This window comes from Cherax quadricarinatus, chromosome 9, assembly GCF_038502225.1.
Source record: "Cherax quadricarinatus isolate ZL_2023a chromosome 9, ASM3850222v1, whole genome shotgun sequence".
NCBI lineage: Eukaryota > Metazoa > Arthropoda > Malacostraca > Decapoda > Parastacidae > Cherax > Cherax quadricarinatus.
In genome coordinates, this window is record NC_091300.1 from 29278000 (window position 1) to 29291815 (window position 13816).

At 38.3% G+C, this 13816-nt stretch overlaps 1 protein-coding gene across 2 annotated transcripts in view; it reads right to left on the bottom strand.

The window, feature by feature from the left end:
* Nucleotides 1-13816, bottom strand: part of betaCOP (coatomer subunit beta) — a 75882-nt gene that overhangs the window by 36466 nt on the left and 25600 nt on the right. The window contains exons 9-11 of one of the 2 annotated variants that reach the window (XM_070083372.1): nt 6740-6902; nt 6378-6449; nt 4443-4554 (exon numbers count right to left, since the gene is read on the bottom strand). In XM_070083372.1, the coding sequence (XP_069939473.1) occupies nt 4443-4554; nt 6378-6449; nt 6740-6902 (347 nt within the window). The remainder of the gene's footprint in view (nt 1-4442; nt 4555-6377; nt 6450-6739; nt 6903-13816) is intronic. The other variant, XM_070083373.1, reaches the window with a different exon arrangement.

Sequence of the window (13816 nt, forward strand, 5' to 3'; positions counted from 1 at the left end):
GCCCAGGGAGATACTACCGTCCTGCCAAGCGAGTGAAAAAACGAAAGCCTGTAACTGTTTTACATGATGGTAGGATTGGTGGTGTCCTTTTTTCTGTCTCATTAACATGCAAGATTTCAGGTACATCTTGCTACTTCTATTTACACTTAGGTCACACTACACATACATGTACAAGCATATATATACACACCCCTCTGGGTTTTCTTCTATTTTCTTTCTAGTTCTTATTCTTGTTAATTTCCTCTTATCTCCATGGGGAAGTGGAACAGAAGTCTTCCTCCGTAAGCCATGCGTGTTGTAAGAGGCGACTAAAATGCCGGGAGCAAGGGGCTAGTAACCTCTTCTCCTGTATATATTACTAAATGTAAAAGCAGAAACTTTCATTTTTCCTTTTGGGCCACCCCGCCTCGGTGGGATACAACCGGTGTGTTGAAAGAAAGATTATTATTATTAAAATAATACGTATGTACTAATATTAAAAAAATATTATTAAAATATAATAAAATAATAGTGTTCACTCATTACTTACCTTAAAACATCTGTAGTCTTAATGTAGAGTGAGAGGTGAGTAAACAAGATTAAATGAATAAACAAGAGAGAAGGAGAGTGTAGAAGGTTCGCGAGTTTCGTAAACAAACTAATTGTTGTTGTTGTTGTTACCAGCCAAGTCACGAATGGTTTTTGTTCACTCTGTCAAACCGACTGGAAAAGCATCTCATATTTATGTTAATTTATATGTTTGTATGTTACATAGTATGCTTATTATATAATTTTGAAAAAACATAGGTGGATTAAGTAAAACGGACATATTAATGTTTTATACACATTTAATGCGCCTCAGAGTGATTGTGTTATCATCATTAACATGGCATCTTCAAGACCAATAACACACTCTTAATGATTTTAATGTGTACCTGTATGCCAGCATAGGCACAAGATGTGAAGTTTAAAGCAGTTAAGTTCATATTTTATTCATTCTAGAGTGTATATCAGGTTTTCATGTTATTTATATTGTTTATTATGTCATATTAGATGAATTGTGAGAGATAAATAAGCCGTAGAGCGATATTAGCATCATATTGAATATGTGACGACTCTGCTTCGTGTGTAATACCTATTGGTCCATGAGCACTTCTGAGACAAAGAGAAGCAGACAGAAAGACAGACACACAAGTAGACAGAAAGACAGACAGACATAGGAAGACAAAGACAGATAAGCAGACAGACAGACATACAGGCAGACAGATTCAGACATATACAGACAGGCAGACAGATACAGGTAGGTTTATGTGCAACAGTGAAAATAAGTAAGGAGAGTTTGAGAGTAAGAGCCTTTCTTGCCACAATCTCCAGTGCAAGATTCGGACTTCCTCTTAGGGGCCAGGGTGAAATTTACTGTCCAGTTAGTACAGTTAATACAGTATGATGCTGCTGATAGGGCAGGGTAACTCAAACTGATGCTGCCTGCATGGCGCGTTGCCACCGCGAGTATTGTCGAATATTGTACAGCGGTATGCATCAGCTGACCCAGCCCGGCTGTCAGATGCACGGTCATAAGTCGAGTGGACGTATGTCGAGCAGGTCATAAGTCGGATGGTAGGTATACTAGCAAAATAGTTAAGAATTTGGTTGAGTGGAACAATGGAATTGGCATAACCCTTTCAGGGTCCGTCCCGTAGATCTACGGCTTTACGTTCAGGGTCCAAACAGTAGATCTACGTCGTGAGCTCGGCTCACTCTGATAAACTGTGAGTGGTACATTTGGGCCTAGATATGAGAGAATACATCTATGTGGTATGTGTGCACCACATAAAACAGATCCTGCAGCACACTGTGTATAACGAGAGAAAAAAACTGAAATCATGATTTTTCGATTAAAACAGCGACTTTGCAGTGTTTTTCCATATGTTTTTTATAGTTGTATTTGCCATTTCTTGGTCTCATTTGATAGAATGGAAGACATATTACAGAAATAGAGATGATTTTGATTGGTTTTAGCACTGGAAATGGCTTGAAACTGAGCTCAAAGTAGCAGAAATGTTAAATTTTTGCCGATATTCAAGAGTAAACAAACGACCTCACACGTCTAATACACGCCAGCTGGTGGGTCTAATATGCATTCACAAATATGGTGATGATATTTATACAATTATTACAGTATTGCATAACAGTAAATCGTCTATTTTTTGGTGTGAATAAAAATTCATTATGTGAATAAAAAATCAAAATGGAATTTATTTGTAAAGCCTCAAAACATAACTAATGAACAGAGGAAATGTTAGTTTAGTTCCAGGAATGCCTACATTGTTTATTCTGGACCTTATTTTGAAATTGGAATATTTTGAACTTTGTGTTAAATTGGCCAAATTAACAATTTCCGATCACTTTAATTTGTAGTTGAAACAGTAGACTTGGCGATTTCTTGTGCTCAATCGACAGAACAGTAATACTAGTGAAATAGCTAAGAATTTGGTTGACTGGAATAATGGAATTGGCCTAAAATGGGAGTCAAAGTCGGCAAAATCGCCAATTCGTAAATATCGCTGACACATCAAAATTCGCGAGAGCATAATTTCATCAATTTTCCATCAAATTTCGTACTTTTTGTTTTATTACCTTCACAAAAAGATTCTCTACCATTTCATAAGAAAAAATAACAAATTTTTTTTTTTGGAAAATTCTTGGACACTGGGGCACCACTTCAGATTTGGGCCTTGGACCCTGAAGGGGTTAACATAGGACTCAAAGTTGGCAAAGTCACTGTGTAAATTGCACCAAGAACACTACATTGCATCTGAATAATTTTTTAAGTTTTCCATCAAATTTTGTAACTTTTGCATCATCACCTTCAGAAAAAGATTCTCTCCCATTCCAGAATTTTTATTTTTAAATTAGACACTGAGACCAATATTAATTTTGAAAGGGGTTAAGCTCAAGCCCATAGTTATTTACCTTTCCAAGGCTCCCTCTGCTTTGAAAGATACAGAATAAACTACCTTACCAGTTATTTGGGAGGTCAAAACAGTTAATATGGATGACAGAGGAATTATTTGTTGACTGGTTTAAGCTTCACTTAATTCCCAGTCATATTTAACCTGCACAGCAAGAACCTTTTATTCAAAGTTCTCTTCACTCTTGGTAATTCCCATACTCGTCCAGAAATTTTCATGGATACGGATCCACATGTAAAAGTTGTTTATACCAGGAGATTGCCAGGTGAAGATATGCAGGAAGATTATGTGAACCAACTGTTAGAAGGTGATGAGGAACAAGCCCAAATACAACTGAGGCAGATAACAGATGAAGATGAGGAAGAAACACCCAAAGAAAAACAGTTAACACTGCAACAGTCATGTGAGCAGTTCCATATTATTGGAAAAAATGCACATTTTCACTGCTCTGAAATGGGATCCAGAGATGATGATACCTTACCATCAGCTGTATGTAGTACTAAAGGGTAAAATAGACAAGAGCCACAATACAGAAGTCCTTATTACAACAGAAGTTATAGGCATCAGTGCAGAGCCTCAGCCACTCACCTTAGCTTACAATCCACAACCATCCAAGTTAGCCCAATAGGGCCATACCAGCCCTCTCCACTCTTTTCAAAATTGACATACACCAGCAACCAGTATTTAAGGTAAGAAATACTTATGTAACCTTTGTAGTTATAAATAGTGTACATATTAACTATCACATCACTACACTGACCTACAATTATGTTTTTTTTTTTTTTTTGACAATTTCAAGATCTAAAAAAAAATTTGATCGGCCTATTTTTTTTTTTTTGGGGGGGGGGGGGGGGGGGGGGGGGGGTCAAGGATGGTAACCCTATTTTCCGACACATTTTTCAGCTCGTCTTACATGATTTTTATATTATATGCCGTTTTCAGAAACATAACTACCGTGTTAACCAATGGTCAACTGTATTTAAAAATTAGATAATGGGTATTTCTAGTATTTCATGGCAACATGGTAGCTTTCACAAGTTATCCTACCTTGTTACCTACCTGAACTTTTTTATACAAGAGGGAATTACATACTGGACTGTCACATATTGGATGCCACCCAATATTTGACAGTGCTATGCATCATACAACTAATTCTATCCATAAATTTACAATCATATACACTCATTATACTAAACTCAATCACTTTTTTTGGTCTTTCATCTTTTTTCTTAAATACAGTACATTAGGATACTTATTTCATGTGTAATTAGCCTGATTCAAGTTCTGGAGGTAGGAAGCACAGTGTTTACACTCTGAAGGATGGGAAGGGATGTTCAAGTTTGGGGAAGTATTTGAATTGTAATGTTCATGCACTTTGGGAAGAACAGCTAGAAAATGAATGACACTGAATGTTTCCTTCTTCAGATCACCCTGCCTTGGTAGAAAACAGCTGATGTTTTTAAAAGAAAAAAAAATGGCAATGTAATTTACCTGCAGTTGAGGCATATTCTCCAAGAATCCACAGTGTGTGACACTGTACAGTTACAGAGCAAATAGTTGGAAGTGCTGAGAGTAAACGCTCAATAATTTGTGAACGCAGAACCTGTGGGGAAAGAAAAAAAATCAGATTTATGTACATAAAAGATAATATACTACCCATCTTCCAAAATTAAACTGGTACTACTGTTACCACATATAAGGTTTGTTAAGTTAACAAGTTACATAATATATACAGGTGTCCCTTGTTTTATGTGATAGATGTATTCCAGGCCCTTGGTGCATAAAGTGAAATAGCATAAAGGGAACCCAATTTAACATGTATATCATAGGAACACATTCCTTTTTGCATATGTCACATTTCTCAATTTATGAATTATTTGAAAAAGTAAAAACAACAAGAAATGGTTGGGGTGTGAGTATGGGTCAACAGGAATACCAAAGTGCCCTTTTGTTCTTATTTAGGAAAGCAATGCAATGGTTTAGCAAGAGAGTTGTATATGAGATGCTGAGATTAGGACTGGCAAAGCCTAGGCCAGTAGACCCACTGCAGTGCTACTTTATACTTTAGGAAGGCAATGGTTTAGCAATAGAACCATGTGTATGTGGGGAGGTTGAGAAGTGCAGGACTTTACTAGTTCTGACTAATAGGGCTGTTGCAATGCTTTATATCAATATAAATTAGTTGAGAGAGACATTTAAAAGTACTGTAAAAGGTAAAAAAACAAATGGTGCTGGACTTGGGATGGTGCATAAGAGTGAATTCATTCAACATTTAATGAATTATTAGAAGTAAGGTCACCCCATGCAAGTGAATTAAATTAAAACAAAACCACTTAAAACAAGGGAAACCTGTACTTTACTGTTCTTAGTGTTGGTAGTTCTACATTCAAAGTACTCCTAAAATTACACTAAATAAATTTGTACCACATACAATTTTACATGCACCCAGAAAAAGGGTGTCAAAAATCTAAAATCCTTAATATATTTCAAATAAAGGTAGAGGGTAAAATGATACTGACAATATGGATGAAAGGCCAAGTGAATACACTTAAGACATCTTTACTGGATACTTTTCAATCCTCTGACCTTAGTCACTCCAAATGATATAAGAGAACGAGAAAGAACAGTATATATAACGGAGAAAGCAAATCAATGGTGAAGGTCAGGTAAAGGTGTCAGGTCATCTAATTGACATGTTACGTGGCAGCAGGAAATAAGAATGGAATATCATCATCTTGACTACTCTTGCACATAGGACAATGCTCCAAGTTGATTCCCTGCTGCCACTTGACATGACAATTAGATGATGCAATTCCTTCATCAGATCTTCACCCGTGACTTGCTCTCCCTGCTATACATGACCAAGGACCCACGACAGAAACATACCCACTTAAGATGTCCTAAGTGCATGTACTCGTCTCCTTTCAACCTTAATACATTTCATGTACTATCCACATCACTAATTAATTTGAATTTTTTATTGCTGTTGAAAATAAAATAAATACCAAAACTTAAACATAAATCTTTTCAGTTGTAGGTAATCTATGTTGTATTACAAATTACAGTATTTAGATGTCCTAGAGGGAATAACAAGTAACAGGTCATCTGATAAATGCAGTATTCCTGATATAATTCAAACTGAAGGTGCACAAATTGGTGGGAACAAAATCATCATACATAAGGCATTGCTACCAAGCCTTCAGGGACAAATACTGGGACATCAGTCAGTGAGGTTTTAAATGTGAGTATGAACACTGCCTTGCTCAAGAATTAATAAATAAACAAAAAATCATGCATGTACTTCACAAAGTGACTTACTTTGATATTGATATAAATGATAAAAAATATAATTCAGTAAGAAGTTACTAGGAATAAGTGATTTGAGAAAATAATAGGACCAGTGTGTCATGCTGCTATGCAACTAACCAATTTCCTCGTGGGCAGTTGGTGAACCTCCCAATTCGGCATCAGTTTTTCAGGCATAATCATGAAATGAGACTGAAAATTTTGTTGTTGTTGTTGTTTCCTGCACAAAACTTGCAATCTTACAATTATATAAAAAATTAAACCCACTTACTTTAAACAAGTATAAAATCATTAGCATTTCATATTTGCCTGTACAGTATCACATTTTGCATATGGTAGTGACTCATGACAGACATGCTTTACATCTTTATCAATAAAACTGAGAGGTCTTGATATACTTAGTGGGGAAATGTGTGTTCTCAAGTGTCGTGAACTTACATGTGAAGATTTTTTCACACTAAAATATTTTTAACTGTACTTACTTCAAACCTCTGAATGGCTTCCCTAACAAAAACCAACACATCAGTAGCAGCAAGCTCATTGTTGTCAGATAAGAAATCCATAAGGATAGGTATGACATTGGCAGCCACTTCTGGGAACTTCATGCTGATTGTGTGCAAGGTGCGTACAAGTAGCTGACGGTACCTAGTGAAATGAAAAATGTCACAAAAAAATATGGTAGTTCAAGAAATGCATATATTAAAATTTTTTAAAGATGTCAAAATTAAGGTTTGAGTAAAGACAACTTTATGAGAAATTACAACGGGCTGATAAAAATAATTCTATTGTTATTACAGCAATGAAATCACTGATGCCAAAATAGCCCAAGACCATAACAAACCTGAAAGCTAAATAACAAATTCAGTACATCCTTGAATAACAACCCCAAAAACTGCAAATTTAGCAACATGCAAAGGAAGAAAACCAACTGTCTTTTGATTTGCTCTGAAAACCCCTTGATGTATGTACCATAATTTATAATGTGCTTGAATGACCCATAAAACCCTGGATGGCTGCATGGCAATGCATAAGGCCATTGTTTTTAGGGGAGGTCCAACACTGTTTTGCTTTTTGTCATCGTGCACTTGTTGCTTACAGTGGCTTCCTGGAGGTGTGGTGTGGCTGACCCAGTGCTAAACAATTCTAGATCTTGACATTACCTTGTCTCATCTCTGGATAATAGCCATTGTATAAAAAAGAAATGCTAGCGATTCTGAAGGTGCCAAGAAGAAAACTAAGCATAAAAAATTCATGGTTTCTAAGAAAATTGAGGTACAGTATTAGCTATGTTTTGAGGTGTGTAATGAAGGTGAGAGGCAGGCATGAAGGCTAGTAATCCATAATTACTGTAATTACACATTCACGTGTCATTACAAGTCATTTACCTACCCTTTGATATACCTTTGAAGAGTTTTGAGCCCTGCCATGGGCCAGGCTCATCTGGTGCTTGCCTGGTCAACCAGGCTGTTGCTGCTGGAGGACTGCTGCCCCACATATCCATCACAGCCTGGTTGATCTGGCACCTGGTGAAGATACTTGTCCAGTTTCCTCTTGAAAGCTTCTACACTTGTTCCAGCTGTGTTTCTGATATCTTCTAATAAGATGTTGAATAGTCTGGGACCCAAGATGTTGATGAAGTGCTCCCTTATTGTCCCCACTGCACCCCTACTCCTCACTGGATTTATTTTACACTTCCTCCCATATCTCTCACTCCTGTATGTTGTTATGGCAGTGTGCAGATTTGAGACCAGACCCTCGAGTACTTTCTCGGTATATATTATAATGTATCTCTCTCTCCTCCGCTCCAGTGAGCACATGTTCAAGACTTGAAGGTGTTCCCAATAATTTAGATGTTTTACTGGCTCAATGTGAGCCGCAAATGATCTCTGTATTTGTTCCAGCTCTGATATTTCTCCTGCTTTGAATGGGGCCGTCAGCACTGAGCAATATTCTACGTGAGGGAACACTAGCAATTTGAAGTGTCACCATCAGCACTGTTTACCTTGTTTTGAAAGTTCTCAATACCCACCCCGTAATCTTCCTGGCTGTCATGATCTTTGTCTTATTATGGTCTTTAAAAGAAAGGTCAGCTCACATAATTATTCCCAGGTGCTTTACATGTTCTCCAGTGCCCACTGGAAAACCCTGGTTATGTCTTCCTGTAATTTTTCAGTGTCCTCTACCGTAGTGACTTTCATGTTTATTTTAGTGTTATCTGCAAATGATGATACAAAAGTGTGCCAGGTGTTTTTTATCTCTGTCTGCTATGAGGATGAGAAACAGCAGAGGTGCCTTGGGGCACTGAGTTTTTGACCTCACTAATTCTGAATCTTGCCCTGCTCACTACTACTTTTTGTGTTGTGTGTTAGGAAACTGAAAATCCATCTGCCTACCTTCCCCATAATGCCCATGGCCCTCATTTTTGTGGTGTGCTATCACTCCATGATCGCATTTGTCAAATGCCTTTGCAAAATCTGTGAAAATTACATCTACGTTTTGTTCATCCTCCAATGCCTCTGTAATTATGTTATAATGGTTCAGCAGCTGTGACAGGCATGATCGTCCTGCTCTAAAACTATGCTGGTTTGGGTTATGCTGGTTGTGCTGGTCCATGAACTCTTTCGAAGATTTTTACGACGTGAGAAGTTAGGGCTACTGGTGTGTAATTTTTAGCTAGTGCTCTACTACCTCCCTTATGGAAAGGAGCTATGTCTGCACTCTTTAAGGCCTCTGGTATTTCACCTAGATCTAAGCTCTTTCTCCAAAGAATACTGAGGGCTCTTGCTAATGGTACTTTGCACTTCTTTAAAAATAGAGCATTCCATGAATCTGGCCCAGGTGCTGAGTGAGTGGGCATGTTGTCCATTTCTTTTTCAAAATCTATGGGATTTGTACTAATGTCAGTTAGTTGGTCTGCATGGCCTTCTGCTGGAGTGAAGAAATATTTCTGCATTTTCTACCTTGCTGTCATTTAGTGGACTGCTGAACACCGACTCATACTGTTCTTTTAGGATTTCACTCATTTCCTGTTCACTGTCAGTATACGAATCTCCTCTCAATAATGGTCCAATTCTGCAGGTAGTTCTTAGCTTGAATTTTGCATAGGAAAGAAATATTTTGGGTTTCTTGCAATATCCTGTATGGCCCTTTGTTCCCTCTGTACTACTTCTGTTAGGTATGTTATCCTAAGTTTTTGCTCTAATTCAGTGATCTCTCAGCTAAGACTCTTTCTCCTCTGCTGCAACACATTTGTGTTTTTAAGCAATTCAATAACCCGTTTTCTTCTTCTGTACCATCTCCTATGCTCTCTCTCTATATCCGATCTTCTTCTGGGTTTCCTCAATGGTACGTGCTTCATACATACCTTGTATGCTTCTGTATTCAGCTTCTTTAGGCACTGGTGGGGATTTAGGGTACTCATGTCTGATTCCCAGGATATGTCTGATAGCTCTTGGTTTATTTTTTCCGAGTCAATTCTATGGTGGTTAAAATTAAACTTACTAATGCAGTTCCCTAACCCTGGGTTAATACTCATTTGAACTTCTCTGATGTTGTGATCAGAGTATATTGTTTTTGTAATTGTTATGTCTCTGATTAGTTCCTCGTTGTTTGTGAATATCAAATCCAGGGTATTTTCATTCCTAGTGGGATCAATTATCTGTTGGTTCAATGAGTATTTTTCAAAAAGCCTCAGTTTAGTTCCCTGGTATGTACCTGTTGAGCCAGGGTGCTTCCCGGAGATATTTCTAATAAAACATTACGTTGCACCATCTTCCATTTTACGTGAGGGAGATTAAAATCTCAAAGGAGTAAGATATTTGGTGTGGGATTTTCTAGCCTATCTATCTAGATAGCTATCTATCTTCCTTAAGTAATCTGTAAATTCTTCAGCAGTTGCTGATGGTGGTTTGCATACTGGGATAATCACCAAATTCCTATTTTCAACTTTAATGCCTAGGATTTCTACTATATCATTCGTAGGGTTCAGCACTTCTGTGCAACAGAAAGTATCTTTTACATATAGCCCTACTCCTCCCTGTGACCTATTAATTCTATCACATTTATACATGTTATAGTTTTCTATCTTAATCTCTCCATCCAAAACATCCCTTGTATGTGTTTCTGTAAATACTCCAAACATGGCATTTGCTTCTGATAGGAGCCCACTGACAAAACTTTGTTGTTTTTATTTGATTTCAGACCTAGAATATTTGCAAATATGAAGCAGGAATTACCATTTGGGATGTTTTGCCTTTCTTTGTGTTCCGTTAGTACCACTGGTGATGTACTACCTGGTATGGTCCTTGGTGTACATACCCCTGGTTTCTCCAGTACTGACTTTGCATTAGATTGTACATTCAGCCCTGATGAGCTGATGCCTGGTTTGGCATGTCCCATTTTGCTGCCCATCTGTACCATTCCCCCCTTCTGTCTCTTTCTTTGGTCTGATCGTTTTTAATTATGTATAAAAAAGATTGCTGTTCATTTTCCCTTTCCTTGCTTTCTTTGTATTGCTGCGTTCCTTTTATATGGTGGTTGGGCAGCTCAGGTCATAACATTTTCTGGACTGTGTTGAAGCTTGACACATTACTGGATGGAAGTACCTGCACTCTTTGTTGAAATGACATTTTCCCTTCCTCAACATGTTGGCACATTTTCTGGTGTGTTTATTCCAGCAAGCACTGCCATATACACACATACCTTGTGCTTAGTATCTGCAAAGGTCCTGACTACCTATATTCACTGATTTTGTGTCTTTCCTAAGTTCTGCCACCTGATCTGAGTTCTCTTGTTCTCTTTCATCTAGGCGTATTTCTTCCCTTTTTTCATTTTCGTTTGTCCCTGCTCTAGCTTTCTCTTCCTCCCTTATCCCTTCCTCTATGTTATGTACCCATGTTTGGTTCTCTTCTGACTTGCTCTGAATGGCATTCTCCACTCTTATTTCTACTCTTTGTTTTCCACCTTTATCTGCACTTTCCTACTTTTCTTGTTCCTTACCCCCTATTTTCCACTCTTTGTATATATCTGGCAAGCTCCTTAGAAACTTTCTTACACTTTCTAGATTTTCACTTTTCAGTACCTCTCTTATGCCCAGCCAGCTGACCATCTTACTGGGACAAATTCAGAATCGATTTTCTTGTTTTAGGTCAATTCTCATGGCTTCTTGAAGTTTTGTACATGATATATGGGATGTTTTACCACATATTTCACAATCATTGCCCCTAATATTTCTCCCAAAATTTTTTCCACATATACAGCAGACCTGATTTCTGGCCATGATCACTCTTGGGCAGGTGTATGTGGTGGGTAGTGGGTTGTTATAGGTGGGCTGGTAGGTGAGAGGGCTGGGCGGTAGGTATTCGTGGGTAAAGGGTAGGGGTGAGAGCAGGGGGGATGCTGTGAGGTGGGAGGTTGGGATCCGTGGAAAGATGGTGGGGGGTTCAAAAAGGGGGGCTTGGATGTTGGGTTGTGGGATGGTTGGTGGGGATCTGTGGAATGAGGTGGGGGTGCCAGGAGGGGGCTGGGAGGTAGGGATCTGTGGGGAAAGAGGGTAGGGGTGCGTGTACATTTGCGCAGTTTGATTCCATATAATTACACCATAAATTGTACACTATCACTCGGGATTTATTAGGATTTCTCTTATCCACACTTTCAGTTCACTATATCACTGCCTATTTCTATCCTTTTCCCTCATTATATCACTTATACAATAGTTCAATATTCATCTGATTGTATATTTACACTGTTGACCTCTGGCAGTAATTATTCGCTGGTGGTGTTCGACCCGAGTGTATATTCCATATACAGTGGTACTCCAAGTTTCGAACTTTCTTCGTTTCAGAAGGCTGTTCGAGTGCCGTTACTAAACGAATTTGTTCCCAAAAGGAATAATGTAAATTAGATTAGTCTGTTCCAACCCCCCAAAAATACACTTACAAAAGCACTCACAATAATACACTGACATAATTGGTCGAGTTGGGAGCAGTTCGAAACTCGGGGTACCACTGTACATGTATTCTACACTATGTACGTACTGGGTATTTGTCAGATTGTTGTAATCGACATTTTAAGATCACTACATTACTGAATATCAATACCTCATCCCTCACTATATTGCTTATGACAAGATGAGAGACAATCCTTCAGTATACAACAACACGACCCACTGTGGAAACACCTTGAGGCCTAGTTCAAAACCCGCTCTCCTATACTTTTACTAATAACTGTATCTTACATTTTCCTGCAGTTTTAACAATAGTCCTTTTACAAGTCTTAACTTTTCTGCTCTTTGAATTTATGCTAATCCCTAATGAAAGCAAATTTAACAGAGCTCAGACATGAGTGACTTCTTCACCCACCGCACACAACACACTGTATTAATAAAATTTTTGAATATGCTGGTGATTAAAAACTTAATTATGCACTCTATCCCCTCTCTTTCCTCCTTCAAATTATAGAACAAGAAAAAATTTAACCCATTATTCAAAATAAATGTCCTAGGTTTTATGAAAATTTAGTAAATTATGTAGATGATGTTAGTATGATGAACAGACTGAGACAATTGCAACATGCTCAATGCTTAAAGCAATGGAAATAGAAATGATCATACAAATATATTTGAGCCAGAAAAAACAAAAGACAATGAAATAACAGAAAGGTTTGCTAAAGGTATTAACAATCATAGGTAAGTCTTCTTTCAACAAACCGGCCGTATCCCACTGAGGCAGGGTGGCCCAAAAAGAAAAACGAAAGTTTCTCTTTTTAAATTTAGTAATTTATACAGAAGGGGTTACCAGCCCTTTGCTCCTGGCATTTTAGTCGCCTCTTGCAACACGCATAGCTTACGGAGGAAGAATTCTCTTCCACTTCCCCATGGAGGTAAGAGGAAATAAACAAGAACAAGAACTAGTAAGAAAATAGAAGAAAACCCAGAGGGGTGTATATATACAGTGGTCCCTCGTTTTTCGTAGTTCTCGGCAATCGTAAATTTCGCCAATCATATGGGTATTTTCGTATAAACATGGACTCGCTTTTCATAGGTTGACTCGCGAATAGTAGTTCGTCCGGGACGGGTACGCATGGTGTGAGCCGGGGCGGCCTCCCTACCCAGCCAGTCTGGCATTGTTTACCAGTGAGTGAAGGGCCCCTCAAGTGCTCCTACGAAATATTTCATAATATTCCCCTCATTTTAGTGCTTGCAAATACTAAATAAGCTACCATGGCTCCTAGTGCCAAGCCTGTGGTAAAGAAGGTGAGAAATATGTACAGTGACAAAGTCTTGGGCCATTTTAGGGAAGTGTTAAAGAGACGCCAGAAACAGAGCTCTCTCCACAGTTACTTTGCGAGACAGGACTAGAGTGACTCTCAAGGTGGTCCTAGTGGCATTAAGAAACAGAGAAGAGAAGCAACCCCAGAGAAGCATTTGGTACCTGAGGTGTTGCTGGAAGGGGATTCCCCTTCCAAACTGTAAACAATCCAATCTCTCCCCTCCTCCAGTCTCCCATACATTAAGAATCATCTCCAATAAAGGTAAGTATTATGCTGTTAATGTTTCATTC